This window comes from Gaeumannomyces tritici, assembly GCF_000145635.1.
Source record: "Gaeumannomyces tritici R3-111a-1 unplaced genomic scaffold supercont2.2, whole genome shotgun sequence".
In the NCBI taxonomy this organism is placed as follows: Eukaryota; Fungi; Ascomycota; class Sordariomycetes; order Magnaporthales; family Magnaporthaceae; genus Gaeumannomyces; species Gaeumannomyces tritici.
The window spans coordinates 6943774-6960870 of NW_008804546.1; the positions used below are offsets into that span (position 1 = coordinate 6943774).

Genomic DNA, 17097 nt, shown 5'->3' on the forward strand with positions numbered 1-17097 from the left:
TTCTTGTTGTGTGTGTGTGTGTGTGTGTGTGTGTGTGTGTGTGTGTGTGTGTGTGGCTTGTTGTGAGGCTCATGCATACATGGGCGATGACGGCCGATTCGGTAATGACCTGATCGCCGTAGACGAGGGTGGGGACGAGGCCGGCCGGGTTCACGGCGAGGAAGTCGGCCGGCTTGTTGGTGAGGTCTATGGACACCTCCTCGAAGGGGAGGCCGAGCTCGGCGAGGGCGATGTGGATGCGGTGGGCGACTGTTTTATAGTTAGCTCAGGAATGCTGGCGGGGTTGGAGTAGTAACAGAAAACTCCCATACATGGGCAACCATAGTTAGTGTAGAGCTTGAGTTTCCCGGCCATGGTAAAGGATGGTTGGTGTTGAGATTTGAGTGAGTTGGTTAGTTCTATCTGTGGCTTACTGCCGCCAATTCCTCAATTGTCGAGAAGTCCACTTATATATCTATGCATTCTCCGTTTTGTCGCCGGAATCTCGGTCTCTCCCCTCATTCTGTTCCGCTCCACTGATCCCATGACGCCGTCTACTCCTCCGTCGCCGGGGTCTCGGAACTCGGAAAACGATACTCGGATTACCAATCTTTAGGCCGCCAAACCGGAGATAGTGAACACAGCGCTTATTTCTACTTCTATATCCGGGGGCCGATAGGTCTTGGCGGCGGCAGCAGCGTCCACATCACTTGACGGTATATGTCTTGGGTTGAGTCCGACGACTTGGTGGGCACGGTGGGCCAGAGACCGAGCCTACCTTGGCGTGAGCAGATTGGGGCTCCTCATTGCGGCCAGTCGCGACCGCCTCAGGATCAGTTTTGTATACTCTGGAAAAGTCGACAAGTTCATAACATGGCCGTATACTGGCAGTCTGCCCTGTGTCAGTTAAACCCAAAATTGTGTCTCTCAAAGATACCTCGGCTTCTCCTCGCGTCTGGCGTGTCGAGACGCGGATGCTATGAGCCCCACTCGATGGAGCCCAGTGGGTATCCCCCAGGTTTAGGCCTGCCCGGGTAAGGAGTGAGCAGTGGCCATCCCTTAGGTGATCACATCAACCCGCCCGCTAGTTGCGACACACAACAGCCACGGCATCAACAACAGCGGCAGCAGCATCGAAGACGAACACGTAGAGCCGAATACCCAAAAAAAAACACAATCTGCGCTTATCCCTGAGAGCCAGCCGCTTTGCTGTCGTCTCATCCCGCAGATAACACCATGGCCGCGCCGGCGCAGCCCAGCGAGGCCCCCTCGGCTCCCGCACCGGGCGCAGCCGCAATCACGACAAAGTCGCCCAAGCCGGCGAGGAAGCTGGGCGTCCGCGCCGTGCTGTCGCTGCCGCAGACCTACGCGAGCTTCATCGCCAAGAACCAGAGCCAGGTGTCCCAGATCGAGAGCGCGCTGCGGTCGCTAACATACATCATTCCTGGTCCGTAACGACTCCGTCGCGCTGAGCGTCAGCATGTGCCAATGCCCGTTGCCATTGCTAACAAAGGCGTCATCCCCCTCCTCTTCCATCATCAGGCCGTTTCCGAGATGCCGAGATCGCCTCGGAGGCCATCCACTCGGGCGTCCAGCTCCTCTCGCTGTACCACGACTCCCTCCTGGAGCGCGCGGCGGCGGCGGCGGCGGCCGACACATCCCCCCCCTCCCCTTCCTCCTCGTCCGCCAAGTCCAAGGCGGCACCCAGCAGGTCCATCCACACCCGCTACACATCCTTCTGGTCGCAAAATTCGGCCATGTACCGGCGCGTGGCGCGCGCGCTCCAAATCGTGCAGTACACGCAGCTGCTGGTCGAGATGGCGGCGCGGCGGCGCGGCGACGACCGGCTGCGCTGGCGCCTCGTCGTGCTCGTCGAGGCCTTCAAGGCGCTCTGCCGCCTGATCCTGCTGCGCATCACGCGCGGCCGCCCCTTGCTCACGCCCGCCCTGCCCGAGCGCCAGCCCATCCCGCAGCCCGACGACGACGACGACGACGACGGCAACAAGTCGGGCGAGTACGTGATCCCGCCCGAGCTCAGGGACGACGACGGTGGCGACGACGACCACCACCACCACCACCGCCACAAGGAGACGTCAGCCAACGGCCACGCCAACGGCACCGCGACGGCGGCGGCGGCACACGCAAAGGACTGGCACATGCCGCGCACCCACTCGGTCCTGCCCTCGCTCCCCGACAGCGCCGACATCAACTCGTACCTGCTCTCGCGCGTCCTGACGGCCGACGACATCAAGCCTGCCCCCAAGCTCCTCCGCCCACTCGCCGGCGCCGCCCAGGCCGCCGAGGTGCTGCACATCCTGGCGCCCCTGGCCTACGCCATGGCCCTGGCGCACTTTTCCCTCCGCGGGACCCCCTCGTCCGCTGGCAAGAAGAGCAGGGCCGGCCCCGCCGCCACCTGGGCCCCCTGGGCCCTCGGCCTCGCCCTGTCGGTCGCGGCCCGCCAGCTGCGCGACCGCGGCCTGCGCGCCACGGCCCTCGAGCGCGAGGAGTGGAGCCGCCGCGGCTGGGGCTTGGGCTGGTGGGCCATGCGCGGCGCCGCCTACGACGGCGTCGTCAAGGGCGTCATCGGCGGCGTCAAGAGGAGGCTGCCCGGCTTCGTCGGCGGCATCCTCGACGACTACGAGTACCTCTGGGAAACTTATTACTTTAGCACGGCGGATTAGACGGCGCCTTCTCTTTCTCTCCCCTTTTCCGCTTCTTTCTCTTTTCTTTTTGGCGGGCAGCGTGTGTACGTCTGGTGTATGAGTTCTCTCGACTTGATTCTTTATGCTTTTTATTTTCTCATCCTTTCCTTGTCCCATTCCTCGTTCTTTTGTTCCGTCACGAGCGCGATATCCTGGATTGTCACGAAACATTACCTCCAGTTAATACCAAATCACATGTTATCAGGCTTCAGATATGAACAGTTCTGTTAACAGTCGTCCTTCAAACTTGGCTGCGTGGACAGACGCAATCACAACGAGTGCTTCCGGGCTCTAACACAACAATGAAGCCTTCCAGAGTATCGAGGCCAATACTGGTGGACCACGTAGCAAACAGGAGCATAGACATCACACAAGCATTAGGCACCAGCAATGAACTCAACGAAATGCCTTTTTTTTTCGACTCGCTGACTAGTAGTACAAAGTCCCTTTCCACAACCTCAGTGCCCTTCTAGAGCCCAGGCGGTTCCGGGGTCGTGTCCATGTTCCAGACGCCTTGCCATCCCAATGTCTCCGCCCGACAGATGCGCCCTCCGGATCCGTTGCCCATCGTTTCCTGTCGTGTCAAGGAGAGCTAGACTAACAAAGTAAAAGGGAAAAAAAAAGAACAAAAAACAAAACGATCACCCTGCCAAGAGGACGGAAATATTAACTCATACGCCGGCGCTTCCCACCAGCCGCCGACGCTTCGTCCAGGCCCCTGGCCCTCTTGGCCTTGGAGCGCTGAATAGTGAGCAGGATTTTATGGTTTACAGTTCTGGCATCTGGTGATGCTGCAGGTGGTGCATCAATCTCGGCGACGCTTGTTGGTAGTCGACCAGGCACCGCGACCGAGGGGGCCGACGGTGACTCGACACTCTTCCGGGCGCGAATGTTGATCATCCGCTCCTCAACCTTGATAGCCCACACAAGTGTGAGCAGAACCTCCTTTGACGGTAGCGCGACTCCCTTGAGCCAAGCGCCAGCGGCTCCTGTGCTGCCTGCCGTCCCGGACGGGCTATGCCCCATCTCGGACTTGACAGCGTCGGGGCTCTCCGCCCCTCGGTTGACCCGGTCGACTCCGCGCCGCTCCTCAGATTGCACCAACCGCAAGGCCGACAGCGTCGCATCCGATAGAGGACGCGCCAAGCTGGGGCTGCAGGTTAGGATCTTCCGGAGAAGGCGAAGCCTCAGGGTCGTCGAGGGGGTTGAGCTCAACGCCGAAGCCGATGATGTTGCCGTTGCTCGCCGAGGGACCGACAGCGCCAAAGTGCTGTTGCGACTCGTCGGGGTTGGCTGAGAGGTTGCTGTTGAGGTACTCGTTGATGTCGAAGAGGTCGAAGCCTGTCGTCGACGACGCGAGAGGGAAGGCCGCGTCACCAACCAGATAATCGTGTTCAAAATCAGAGCTGTTGGGGGAAGAGAGAAGCCCGCTTTCAAGGACATAGCTATCAGCGTCAAGGGCCGCTGGAAGGCCGAAAAGATCGCTGTCGTTGACGTCAGCAGCAGCGTGAGCTGCCACGAGAGCGCCAGCGCCGGGGACGACATCCAGGGGGTCCTGCTGGAGGAGACCACCACTGGCTGACGCGAGGGCCGCGACGCCTCCGCCGACCGACACTGCAGGTCGGAGCACAACACCTCGGCAGGATGTTGTGTCAGGTCGGGGGAGACGTCGGCAGCCATGTTGTCTGCGCTGGTGCTCGCTGAGCTTGTTGTTGCCGTCTTGAGGGCGTCGAGCTGCTCCGGCGCGGGGCTCGGAGCCTCGTCGGCGACGGGGCTGAGGGCGGGCGAGATTGACGCCGGGTTGACTGTGGTCTGGGATTGGGTAGATCGGAGCAGCTCATCGACTAGCGACTGCTTCCTCTCCTGCGATGTGACGTTTGGTATCACCGCTGACAGAGCATCATGGGAACTGAAGAGCTCCTGCGATAGTGTGACAGGAGTCTGACGTGAGACGACGCCGCTGTCTGTCCTCATCTTCTCAATCTTCTCGAAGAGAGACATGATGATGTCCTGGGACTGTGCGAGCTTCTGCTCGAGCTGCTTGTTGCGCTGCTCGAGGGCCTCGACCTCGAGCCGCTTGCGTTCTCTTGACGACTGGGCGGCCCGGCGGTTGCGGAGAACCCGCTCTACCCTGCGCTGCTCCTTCTCATCCTCTGTCTTGGCCCGTTTCCTGTATTGAGGGAGGACGCGTCAGAAAGAACGATACAACTAGGTAGACAGTGATTACGGAACAGTGGGCAAGTAATTACCTTGGAGGGAGGTTGGTCTTGGGCTCTGGGAGGACTTGGCCCCATGACTTTCGCTTCTTGGTCTGCTTCTTCTCTGAGCCTGTCTCCGCAGGTGTTGTGGGATCGGCGGAAGAGTCTGCGGCGATGCCAGACAGGAGGTCCAGCTCGGCTTGGTCAGGGTCCTCATGTAATGACGAAGGGCTCATCATCTCTGAGGGGTCCATTGTCGCGTCGGCCGAGTCGCCGAAGAGCGAAGGGTACATGTCACTAGGTGTCGACAGGAAGGACTCGGCGGGCGAGTTCTCAAACTTGAGCTCCGGGGAGCCGTGAGTTGCGTTCCAGGAGTCCATTTTGGCGGTGGACTTTGGCGGGCTGGAAAGAGGAGGTCTTGATGATTACGTCTCTGGCGCGTGATGTGATGGGCGCGTCGAGGTGCAGTGCAAGAGCAGAACGACAAGATGCGGTCGAGGGCGCCGTCCTAGTTCCCTGGATACAAATATGTGCTCTTGTGGAGAGAGTGACTAACGGCCAGGCATGATGGTGGTGTCGTCACCAGATTTAGCTCGGGGTCAAATTGATGAGTCAACTGCAGCAGCCGGAAGTAAAGCCGCTGTGGAAAGGCTAAGCGCAGGATGGATGAAGTGTGGAGAAGTGCGTGGGTAGAAGAGGCCACCTGGCTGTTGAGTATTTGGGGGAGGTTCGGGAGCCTGGCTGTCGAGGTCGAGGGCAGGTGGCGTGGCTCTTTAATAAGGACAGATTGTTCATTCCTATTCAATGTCAGACTTTCTGCCTCAGGCAGAAGGCACGTAGGACAGCCCCCCCGCCCGGAAGCTCGAACCGGGGCTCTTGGCTCCTGGGTGGGCCGAGCCTGCCTGGTGGCAACTGGCGACTGGCGGCTGGCTGGCTGGAGCCCAGCCGGTGGGGAATCTCTTGGGGCGGAGGGCCAGGGCGGTAGGCCCAAACGGGCTAAAAGCCTTCTCCTTTTCCGTCTTGCGTTTTTGATGGGTCGAAACAAAACCCGCCCATGCAGGGAGCCAGGGGCCAAGCGGGGACCAGCTCCTGTCCCAGCCAGCCTCCGAGGGGACGGACTGAGTAGCACAGATGTTTCCGAGTCCTTCGACGCATATTGCCAGGTCCCAGACAAGAAGCCAGCCCAATATGGTCGAATATGGTTCGCATGCAAGCTTTACCGTCGTGTGGGGATTTGCGTTGCGTGTTCGTCGTGCGCACGCGTAGCATCTCGATCGTCTCCAGCCTCCCTCCCTTCATTCCTTTGCCCTTGCGTCTTCTCCCCCTCCTCGATGGCTGCCTGCAGCGTGGTGGTGGGCGCCATTATTGCTCGCTCTGCCTCGCACCGACAGGGGCTGTCAAACCTACTTGGGACTTGGGAGGTCTGCCAACCGACACACCGACCAGAGGAGGAATCCTGGATGACCGAGTGCATGCATGATGGTGGCGGTTGTCTGCAAGCACGACGTGGGCTGTGCTGGCACGGCAAGTCTGGGCCTCTGACTGACTGTACACCCGTACCCCGTACCGACTGTGCTCCTCCCGTGGAGCCGTGCCCTCCCGCCAGCTCCCGTCAGCACTGCTCGTACCCGGAGCGGCCACCTCATTTGCTGATGTTGTGGAGGATGCTGCGCGAACACGGCACAGTCGACTGTTTTCCAACTATAATTAAACCGAAGAAAAAGGCAGAGCCTGTCAGGTTTATTGCCAACAGCTGTGCTCTGCCCTCGGAACGGTCTGATCGCACGTAAGCGAGTCCCACACGCCGGCCTTTTGTCTCCCTCTCCTGGCCCATGGCGGCCATCCTCGCCGCAAGCGCCGAGCACGAACCCGCGGGGGGCACAGCCGATCCCACAGGACCGTCCCTCCGTCCGTAGCCCCGTTGGACACCCCAAGGCGGGAGCGGTGCTTTGGGTGTCACGCCTGGGTAAGACAAGCGCGAGATATCTTGTTTTGGACATTCCTGCCTATCACCCACCAAACAATCCGTCACGTCGTGCACCAAAATACAGACAGCATGAGAACAGGGGGCGGGGGCAGACCACATTCGCCACTTCGTGCCGTCAAGATAGGCAGGTATAAACATCGGCCTGTCAACGCCATTCCGATGGTCTGGATAGGAAACGCCCTTTGCCTCCGATCACCAAGACGGGAGTTGATCAGGGGTAAATTGGGAGGGAGTTCATGGACGCTGTTCATGACCATGGCTGTATCGCCTCAACAAGACAAAATCCGCGATGCAGAGCAAGATCGCAGATGGCAATCAGTTAAGCATTCGCGGACAGGCTTCACCCCCTCCTCTCGGGACGCTCGGTTTAGATGGCTGCTCAGTCTCCGACATTGATTTTCAATTTTCTTCCTCCGCTGGTGTTTGGTGGTCAGACATGCGGCTAACGGCTCCGAAATGCCCTAGCCAAGACTTTGATTGCTTTGATTGTGCCCTAACAGGATGGCACCGCAGCCGGGCCATGTGGCTAGGCCTGCCCCTTTAGCCTGATTCCCGCTTCCCCGAGCCCACGGAAGATCGAGTTTGGGGCCGGCCGCTTCGGGCTGCTCGATGCCTTGCTGCCAATATGGAAGGGACCGAGGCCCCGTCTCCGAATGCAACACCAGTGCTCAATGTCTTGCTTGGCCTGGACTTTTGACTTTCCGTTTGGACGTCAGGACAGGCCCGTCGAGAGGACTTTATCAAACGGCGCGACCTCCTTAATACGCGATACCCCAGTTGTTTGCGACATGGATAAATTGCTGCGACCCAAGCCGCCCATCCCTGCCCGCTTGGCCGCCCACCCTCTTTCGCCTGGTGGTTCATGATTGTGGAATCCCGATCCGAGTCCCCCTGGACGAGATGCGCGCCACGTGCAACGGCCACAATGGCGAAGGCTTTCCCACCCCGCTCTCCACGGCAGAAAAAAGTGGCATCGGACCCTGATGCTGCATCTCTTGCCAAAGGTTCAACTTGGGTCTCCGCCGGTGCCACCCCAGTTCACAAACATTCGGCGGGCCCACCTCCCTGGCCTCGACTCAGTCTTGAAACAATCTCTTACCAGATCAAGGAATGCTGCAACGTCCCTAGTGTTGGCTTTGCGTGACCTTCGAGTCGATCAGAGCTCGTCGACAAGAAGTGAATGCAACTCATGTTAATAGTCCATGTTCGCCATCACGCAATTCCAGGTTGAAAGCTCCAGAACGCCGTGCCATTTGACTTTGCTCCTGTGTCAGGCGCTTGCCAGTTCGCCCGCGGAGTTCTTGATAAAGATGCAGTGTGACATGGAGGTCCACCACTGCAACCATGAAGCATCACCGTTGGTCGTGAGCGCTGCCAGACGCCAATCAGCATTGAAGCCCCGACAGTGGTCCATCTCCAGAAGGCGGTATGTATGCAGGCGGACTTTTCTCTCTTCTTTGCTGCCAATTACAAAACGGAATGGGGATGATGGGGGAGGACCAAGGGCAGACAATGATGCTCACGGAACTGCCCGGCAGACACCCGTCCCCAGCCCCACCAGGCGGTGAAGTAGAGAGATAACGGACGAGGTGCTTCGCCAGTATCGATGCCAAAATGAATATCGCGCAGCGGGTAATTCAATGGCAATATCGTGGTCGACAACCCCATCGAGTGGACAAGATGGGTATACTTGCCCAGGTATTCCTGGCCTCACCCAAACGACGCTGGACGGCTCGCGCGGCGCCTGCATAGCGTCCATGGGGCAGTTGGTGGTTTTAAAGTCTGTGGTACGGTCGTGGGGCGGCCTTGATACCAGGACAACTGAAGTCCCCGAGATGCTCTCAAAGTAGTATTTAGGCTCATATTTAAACACTGTCAGCTTGGCTTCGGGTTTTTATTTTTCACCTGGTCTTTCTTGTTTGGTGCCTCTAGATCCACCAAGCCGTTGAAGGCTCCGCCATCCGGCTCATAGGTTCTCACAGGGCACCCAGGAGCGAGTACGGGGCGACCAGAGACTGAAAGTCCCCGCTTCGAAAGGCGTCGATAATCTCCATGTCCACGCCCCATTCACGTGAAAAATACAGCCCATTAATGCTCACCGCCAAGGAGAAGCGGGAGCGTGACAGTTGGGCGGTCGATATAGAGGGGGCGCATGCATTGGTGTCATATCAAAGCCCAGACCTAGATGTACGCGGCCTTTGACCAGGTCGCTGGATGTTTCGATGTTGTTGCTGATAGTGATGAGCCGTTCCGTCGCAGCAGAAAAAAAAAACGGTTCGCTCGATCGTATCCATCCCCGTGGACTGAGTAAGGACAATATCATGAGCCTTTGCCGCAAGCGCGGCGTAGTCAGAGAACGGGTCCCTTTACTTCTGGTTGTCGTCAAGTACCCTACGGACATCTAGCATCGCCTGATGGCAGTCTGCCCGCATCCTGATGCCCTGATAGTGAGGGCGGTCGGTGCGGGAACACCACATCATCATCGCCATATTTATAAATATCCTATCGGCCACTCATGGCTTGGATAGGAGCCGTCCACGCGTCTCTAAGAAGGATGCTGAGCGTAAGGAAGTCTTCAAAATAAGAGTTGAAGGTCAAAATTTTAAGCCCCAAGGTCTGGTTGGGCTTTCTGGGAAATACGCAAGCAGTTGTTTTGGCCGAGCTCGGAACCCTCGGCTCGGCGTTTTGTTCCTGAAGCTATGCTCAAGCTTAGCCGGCAGTGGGAAGCACCCGTACGAATGTTACATTGTGCCTTTGCGGCCGTGAGGCTTTGGAGAAGCAACCAGCCTGCTCTCTGCAGTGATGCTTTTGCGTAACCTGATCCGGCCAAGTCAGACAACCACGGCGACAGGGGGGAATGCTTTTTCCAGGAACAGGAGAGCGAGATATCCTATCAGAGATAAATAAAGGTAAAACATTATTGTGTAAACTTGGGTCTCTATACGGCGCCTATGGACTTGTACACGCAAAGGGTATCGCGGTTGCTGTGAAGGAAAACAAGGCCGACTAAGTAACGTCTCCCCCAGTGACTTTGAGAAAACGTCCGTAAACTGGAAATCACAACCACTCAGATAATTTCTCCACGTCTCGTGATCCAAACATCCAAGCCTGTCTCCTCCAGGGTCTAATCACCGCAGGGGTCTCATCACCCTGAGACCCAGCAAACGATCCCTGCCTAGGCTCTAATCAGATCGTCCAGCTCCGTAGAGCCCCTGCTGCCGACCTTTGTGTCGGTCCCCTAAACTTTGGCGCGGCCGGTGAAGCGTGAATGGCGCTCGCGGTGGCCCCACCAGTACACGAAGGCCGTCAGGGCCAGGATCAGCCACATGACGGCGTTGGCGAGGTCGATCCAGACGGCGTCCTTCATGCGCTTGATGCCGCCGTCGCCCTCGGGGTCCTCGTGGATGTACATGGCGCCGAAGACGCCAAACACGGCGATCCACAGCACGAACAGGATCGTGTTCCAGATGGGCACGACGGCGAAGCGCAGCACAAAGGGCACAAAGTAGATGAGCGCCGTCACCGCCGACAGGGCGCCGACGACGACGGCGAAGACCCACTTGGGGTCCGAGTGCTTGCCCGCCTCGCGCGCGCGCTGGATGTCCTGCGCGTACAGGCCGATGACGGTGAGGGAGAGGACGAAGGCGAAGAAGTGGAGGATCAAGAAGAGGATGTAGCTCTTGCCGTGCCGGAAGATGTCCATGGCGGCGGTTGGGGTGGCTCGCGTTGCGAGCTCGTGTCGTCGGACTCTGGTGGTTGGTGCTTGTCGTTCCTTCGCCTTCTTGGATCCGATGACAGAGCGGTTCTAGGGGTAGCCCTGTCGAATCAAGTCAATCCCAAGCACAAGCAATCTGTGAATAGGGGCAAGCGGGCCGTGGTTGTTCCAGAGTGTAAGGGAGAGCCTTGAGAGGAGCACTTACGGATGGTGCTCCTGTTTTATTGTCGGGCGCTCCAGATGAGAACGCGACTTGAGAGCTCGAAAGGTGATGACGTCGGTTTTAGTCCGAGGCTGAGGAATGCCAGTGAGATGGTAGCGCACAACTGAAGCTAGATGGGAATCGCACTGTTGACGACAAAGAATCGTGCAGCCCGAGCTCCTTTTGTTTGTTCTGTTGATGCGAGGTATCGTGAGATGATGGCCTAATTCATGATCAGGGCGGTGGAAAGGAGGGATTAGCTCATAGGACCAAAGCCGGGCAGCTCCTTCCTATGACGTAGTACAGGGTCTGTGCGCAGGCACATGCCGTCAACGTGACGGACCCCTGCAGAGCAGCCATTGAAGCACAAAGGGTCCGGCGTCTCAGCTTGGCGGCCTGTATTTGTCTCATTGGATCATTGGATTGCGATCGTCTCATTTCAGCCCAAATGGACGCTCATGGGCTTGAGTCGAGATCTCGCTATGGCCATGGAGCCATGATCGATCTTGGATCTCGTCAATTGTGAGAAGCTTTGTGGCCCCTGTCAGGGGTCTTGGGATGGCGATTGCTTGCGCGTGCAATCAATGGTTGCGCCATCCGTCGTCCCAGACTCGATCAACGCCGAGTCAGGAAGCACCCGAACCTCAGGCCAGCACCGTTCGGGCTGTTGTTGCCCACCGCGTTGGCCAGAAAGCTGCTGGGTCGCTGCTCCGGGCTCTCGAGCAGCCGTGGTTGGCCCTCCTTCGGCGGGGAGCTGCGACCATGCGTCTCTACGGGAGGCCTTGCATCCAAGGCCATCGGCTTTGCTGCGCCTCCTCCAGCTCAATGGCGCTCGCCGGCAGCTAGCAACGCTCATGTGCCAGACCAGCCACTGAGGCTCACTGGACCGATGAAGGTGGTGTGGGAGGTTGATTTCGGACACTGCGTGGGCTGCACGGCTCATGGCCTTCGCCCTGCCAAAAAGGAGCTGATAACTCAGCTTCGATGCCCCCCAAGACGCGCCCAGTTGCTCTTCTTCCATTTCTCTCCCTTCAATCCACCCTTGGGCTAACCTAACCGGCCCCTGGAGATTCTGCCGACAGCCTGTCTGCAACACCCAAGGCGACATCGGCAACCATTCCGTCTGTGGCCATGGCTGGCGTTGTCGGTGTGCGGAAAAAGGCCAACGATATCCTCGACAGCGTAGCCTACCCTATCTCGAATGGTATTACCATCACTAGAAATATACACGCCTCTCAACACTCGGTTTTCAGCCTTCCTGTCCCTTTCAGCCAGCCACCTCCGTCGGGCGACGAGAGCCCCAAAGGCGCGAGGCCCAACCGTCCGTGAATGGAGGTGGCTGCATGTGCTTGTCACCAGGGCACACTTACCAGACTTATTATGCAATGTCCCCGGAAAGGCTCTTTGTAGAGGGATGTGTGCGGCTCTCGTAGCTCTGAGCCCCTCCTCTCGCCTATAAGTAGGGCTTCGGCACCCACCTCGCAGGTGCTTCATCTGTTGGAGCAGTGCCGGTTCGGTTCGATCGCTTGTATGGTATGCCTCAGGCAATGCCATTCCTATGCATCGCCTTCGCTGTTACTATAGCCCGGGCTCCATCAGTTAGCGAAACGATCTTGACCAGAGGATAGGTACGTTTCCGGAGGTCCCCAACCGAAGATAGGTGAACAAGCACCAGAAAGAATCCGAATGCTAACCAAACCAGAGAAAAGATGTTCGACAAGACAAGTCGAACGATAAAGCTGGAAGAATAGGCGACACATCAACCGTTTGTTTGCCTGTGCTCCTTCTCAGATTTCCTTCCGTCGGCGACACGTCTGGGCACAGTAGGCCAGCATCAGCCGCTGGTCCCTTCCCTGCGCCCGCCCACCCAAGTCAGGCTGTCTCTTTCGAGCCGGGGGTCGCTGCGTGTGCAGCGGAGTCGGTCCAAAGCTCTCCTGTTTATTCTTGCAAGCGCGAGGAGCAGGGCACTGATACCGGGCAACACCAGCCTTCGCGGCAAGTGAGGCTTGGCAAACAGCACTTTGGCATCCACAACTTTTGGCCGTCGTACCGTCTCGGGCGAGCCGGGTTGGCCCACGTGGAAATTGCGTCCTTCAGAGCCCTCGAAATCGCCTCCCGGCAATACTAGGGTCGTCTTTTTCTTCTTGTCGTTTTTTCCTTCTTCCTTTGTCTCCCTGGTGACCTGTTTTTTTTTGTTGAAGCGTGAGTAGGCCTCATTTTGGCTGCAGGAAAATATTTCTCTCGTCCTTTAATCTTACTTGCGTCTCGTCAGCCAATATTCTTTTTTTTTTTTGCCATGTCCTTTCCTTGCCCGCTCGCAGCCTGACCGAAGTCTCACCCTCCTGGTTGACTGGTACGGGCGAAGGCAAGGTCGACCTCACGCGCACGACTCCTCGACCAACGCCCAGCACTTGCTATCATGGACCTTGCCATCCTGGACAGACCGCCTCTTGAGGATGCATATTGCGAATCGACTGGGCAAGCCCTTGGCTTCATCGCCGAGCCGGCCTACTGTGTGTCGACCCCAGCGCCGACAGCTCTTCAACACAAGCCGACAGGCTTGCGATACACTCGTCGACGTCGATCCGGCAAGCCCGCCAATATGCTCTTATGAGTCACTAGCGCTCTCGGCGACAGAGGCCGAAAACATGCCTCGCGTCGCAATATTCCAGGCATGGCCTTGAAATTGTGGAAGTGGCTGACACCCTCCAGCCGAGACCGGGAGCGTGCCCGGGTCGAGCACGTCCAGTGGAACTTGCGAAACCTTTGGCGGTATTTTTTTTTTTACAGAAGCAGCTGCCTTTGCTCCCCCGCTCACTCTCAGTGAAGCCCGGCTCAGCCACTGGACCGGCCGGCCTTGCTTGCTTTGCCAGAACATGGGCTACGTGTGGCACACACAGCAACTCACCCACTCCTTCCATCTGACTGGCCAGCATTGGCAGCGGCCATTCAGTCAGCGCTGTCACCTTGTCCTGCATATCGGCACATGCCCGTCTGTATGCATGCAGCTTTGGCACAGGCTGGGGGCGGGAAGGCGTGAGGGTCGCCTGGCCGCTTACAGTCGACGTCACAGGAGATTTCGATGTTTACTTGCTTTCATCTATCGAAACGGCGAAGGGGAGAGCACACGAAGGCGGGGCGGAGACTGGCTGGACAACAGACGCAATTTCCGAACCTGCACCTGCATCCCCGGGGCTTCCAAGGCGGTGCAACTATCTGACCACGGGCTGCCGGCTTCGCGCGCACTAGTATCGGTGAGGGACCTGGACGAGGTATCACTGGGCATGGGGGGCGTGTACTGAGCACGCTACGTTGCCAGTCCACCAAGCACCCTGTTTCCTTCCATGTCTTCTGTCTGGCGTTGCCTTTTTGTTCTCGCACAGATGCCGCGCTCACGCCCGCCACTCCCACCATGATGGCTGGACTGACTCTTTCTTCACGCTTCGAATTCAGGGGCGTCAAAAATGGCTGAAGGACGAAGGAGATGGCGGCGGGCCACTCCAGCCGTCCGGTTGGTCAATTTCTTAGCAGACTTTGACATTGTCCAGCGGTTCACCTTCGCCCCTTGTTCTGCGCCCCATAAGGCAACGGAGGGCCTCAGCGCGAGGCATATTGCCTGGTATTTTGGTATTATTCAGGGTGCCTCTAGGCGATCTAGCCCTCCGCCTGTGTATTCATCTCCCATATATATACCTATACATGATCCTGCCATCCTCAGTTATCAGGACGGAAAAGGAGAACACCGCCATCTCCTGCTTTGCAATATCCTTCTACTAGCTATCTCTATAAAAACAACCCTGCGTCTTACATATCTACTCGATATTCTCACAACCTTCCGTCTTTGCTCACAGCAAATCTTTCGAAATGGCCCCTCCGTCTTCGTCCTCGTCCTCGTCCGCTCAGCGCCCGTCTGCCACGTCTGGCCAGAAGCGCAGCAAGCGCGACCTCGCCCTCGGCGGCGGGTCAACCTTCAGGGTCTGGTACTGCGTAAGTTGAACTTTCCCCTCCCCTCTCCTGGCCTCCAGAGCATCTCGACTGACGGGAAGCCGCGTACCCATCCTCAGTGCCGATGCGGCGACGGCCCTCTGAACACCAAGCTCATCTCGCACTGCCCCGTCTGTTTCATCAAGAGATGCTCCGAGTGCCAGACGTGCGACCAAGACAAGCACGACTGATCCGCCGGGAGCCTGAAGAGGACACGGAACCTGGTGTAAGTTCTGCTCGCCCCTAGCTTTTCCCCCCTTTTGCACGCGACGACGCCGCCCGGACTTGATTAGCTGCTGACAGCCGCGGGCCCCCAGGCGCTCCAAACCGGGACCATGGCGCCAAACCATGGGGAAAATGTGCTGCGGAAAAGGCGTTTTGCTGTTGAGCATAGCGACGGCATCTTTCTTTTCTCTCCCATCCCCTTTCTCGTTCGAACACTCACTCTCACTTTCTCCCTATCTTGACTGTAATCACCCTATCTCTCTGTTTCCTGTTCTATCTTCTCTTCACACGCCTTACATTCTTTTCTAGTTGCCTCTTTCTTTCAGGGGTAAACTTTCGGATAGTCGTGACTTTTTCCCTTGACTCCTCTAGATTAGATTATACAAGACGCGAGCCCGGTGCTCAGCCGGACGGCGATGGACTAGCAATAGATTTGCCTTTGCCTCATCAGCCGCCTCCCTTTGTCGGCACGTACTGTGTGCGCCTCTCCCGCGCCCGCCTGAAGACATTGGGGTCGGGTCGGGCGGGGTGGCTTTGGCTCGTCCCTGAAAGCAGAGCTGCGCGTGACGATGTTCTGTTCCTGCGCCGCCCCGCGGGCCCACCACCACCACCCCCAACGGTGGCAGCACAGGACGTGAAGAGTGGGTGGCTAGGGGGGAGGCTGGCTTTCTGGAACAATGCAACCACACCTTTGTAGAACGCTTGTGGGAAGGAGAGGGGAGGGAAAGAGAGAGCCAAACCGAGGAATGGGGAGGTGGGCCAGCCTGCCTCCCCCAAGTGTCAGGGGGGTCTTCCAAGATGAGGGCGTTTTATAAAAACTTCCGTGCCGCACACGTACCGTTGACCGTTAACACATGTACGGGGCTTTTTTTTTTGCAACGGTTGGCGCCCAGTGTACCTAGGTCAATCGACGACCAGAGCCAAAGCCGTTTGCGCCACACCACACCGTTCAGCTAGGGCGCCTCGGCAGGCTTGGTTAGTAAGGCGGCAAGCCAACCCCAACCGATGCACACCACGGCACACCTGGGAGGCTATTGGATTGTGACAACCGTCTACAGGGGTGGCGGAGGATCGCTTTCTTTCTTTTTTTTTCCCCTCTTCATTTTCTTTCGTGTTTCTCTTCTTTCGCCAAGGGTCCAAGCAAGCAGCCCTCCATTGCGCCGCCCAACACCGAGCTCGCTGCAATGCATCTGGTGAACCAGCCAGACGGAGACGCCGATCAACAATATATGCGGGGCGAGGAGATTTGCGGGTGGTGCGGTGTGATGCCGGAATCTTCTTTTGGGGCGGCATATGCAGGCACTCTGAACTCGTCACATCTCTTGGGGCCTGCTACGGGAGCCGAGGAGGGGAAGCTTCATAGCTACAGTAGGCACCGACGGTAGCTACCTGCCTACATGCCTAGCCACTTCACTACCTAGCGGTTTGTTGATGCCCAAGGCGTCCCTGCAATGGAATGGCCAATCTAATCTATCCTAGAGAAGGCCGGCGGGCATGACCGCGTTGGGGATTGGATTGCACGGTGCTGAGGCTGAGCGTCTAGCTAGGGCAAACCATCCTGTGTTGTATCGACGACGAGTGACCACGTAGTTCTGTCGACAGTGACTCGAGGGAAACAAGCGACATCGCGAAACGAGGCAGATCATCTCTTGCGGTGCAAATCTTGACAGGCTCCGGCCTCGAGGCAGCATCCAATGTTGGTTGGCATAATTATAGCCATTCAAGCCTCAGCGCACGGATGCCTCATTCAGGCAGCTGAAGGAGGGCCATCTGGGTGGAACAGCAGGAGGTGAGTGGATGGGCAAGGAAGGCAGGTACAGGTTGTAGGACCGACGGGAGGCGGGACCGAGTGAAACCACCACCAGAGCCTGCATTTGAGCCGCATCGTTCCGCCAAACAAACGGCACTAATCCTTGGGGTCTATTCTTGGTTTCATATGGCGGGTTGGTCGCGCAAGGCTGCTGACATCTGATTGCTCTGGATATGTACTGGTGTGCTGGTGTCTGGGCAGGAAAGTGCAGGTTTCCATGGCATGATTCTGTTGGGTGGGTGAGTGAGTTCGTGCCTGCCGACTACAGCACCGTCCCGATGGACGACAGGCACTC

The 17097-nt window shown here is 57.9% G+C and overlaps 8 protein-coding genes across 8 annotated transcripts; 3 read left to right on the forward strand and 5 right to left on the reverse strand.

Moving 5' to 3' along the window:
• Positions 1-79: 79 nt before the first annotated feature.
• Positions 80-317, forward strand: GGTG_04890 (hypothetical protein; the record flags this gene model as incomplete). The annotated part of the gene is made up of 1 exon (XM_009222688.1): positions 80-317. One exon carries the CDS (start codon positions 80-82, stop codon positions 290-292), a length of 213 nt encoding a protein of 70 aa, XP_009220952.1. The 3' UTR covers positions 293-317.
• A 719-nt stretch (positions 318-1036) lies between these two features.
• GGTG_04891 (peroxisomal membrane protein PEX16) lies at positions 1037-3249 on the forward strand. Its single transcript, XM_009222689.1, has 2 exons — positions 1037-1426; positions 1522-3249. The coding sequence occupies exons 1-2, from the start codon at positions 1216-1218 to the stop codon at positions 2658-2660; spliced, it is 1350 nt and encodes a 449-aa protein (XP_009220953.1). The 5' UTR covers positions 1037-1215; the 3' UTR covers positions 2661-3249.
• Positions 3250-3771: 522 nt separating this feature from the next.
• Positions 3772-5259, reverse strand: GGTG_04892 (transcriptional activator hac1; the record flags this gene model as incomplete). The annotated part of the gene is given in 3 exon segments (XM_009222690.1): positions 3772-4259; positions 4265-4851; positions 4931-5259. Coding segments are annotated over 3 exon segments (1404 nt in total).
• Positions 5260-5700: 441 nt separating this feature from the next.
• Positions 5701-7562, reverse strand: GGTG_04893 (hypothetical protein; the record flags this gene model as incomplete). The annotated part of the gene is made up of 4 exons (XM_009222691.1): positions 6961-7562; positions 6683-6841; positions 6287-6546; positions 5701-5997 (listed from the first exon to the last, which is right to left on the reverse strand). The coding sequence occupies exons 1-4, from the start codon at positions 7121-7123 to the stop codon at positions 5701-5703; spliced, it is 879 nt and encodes a 292-aa protein (XP_009220955.1). The 5' UTR covers positions 7124-7562.
• A 2195-nt stretch (positions 7563-9757) lies between these two features.
• On the reverse strand, positions 9758-11053 carry GGTG_04894 (hypothetical protein). Its single transcript, XM_009222692.1, has 2 exons — positions 10787-11053; positions 9758-10683 (listed from the first exon to the last, which is right to left on the reverse strand). The coding sequence occupies exon 2, from the start codon at positions 10567-10569 to the stop codon at positions 10105-10107; it is 465 nt and encodes a 154-aa protein (XP_009220956.1). The 5' UTR covers positions 10570-10683; positions 10787-11053; the 3' UTR covers positions 9758-10104.
• Positions 11054-11328: 275 nt separating this feature from the next.
• GGTG_04895 (hypothetical protein) lies at positions 11329-11792 on the reverse strand. Its single transcript, XM_009222693.1, has one exon. The coding sequence runs from the start codon at positions 11579-11581 to the stop codon at positions 11399-11401; it is 183 nt and encodes a 60-aa protein (XP_009220957.1). The 5' UTR covers positions 11582-11792; the 3' UTR covers positions 11329-11398.
• An 825-nt stretch (positions 11793-12617) lies between these two features.
• On the reverse strand, positions 12618-13761 carry GGTG_04896 (hypothetical protein; the record flags this gene model as incomplete). The annotated part of the gene is made up of 3 exons (XM_009222694.1): positions 12618-12957; positions 13165-13294; positions 13692-13761. 3 exons carry the CDS (start codon positions 13759-13761, stop codon positions 12618-12620), a joined length of 540 nt encoding a protein of 179 aa, XP_009220958.1.
• Positions 13762-14647: 886 nt separating this feature from the next.
• Positions 14648-14958, forward strand: GGTG_04897 (hypothetical protein; the record flags this gene model as incomplete). Its single annotated transcript, XM_009222695.1, has 2 exons — positions 14648-14770; positions 14809-14958. The coding sequence occupies 2 exons, from the start codon at positions 14648-14650 to the stop codon at positions 14956-14958; spliced, it is 273 nt and encodes a 90-aa protein (XP_009220959.1).
• Between the last annotated feature and the right edge of the window lie 2139 nt (positions 14959-17097).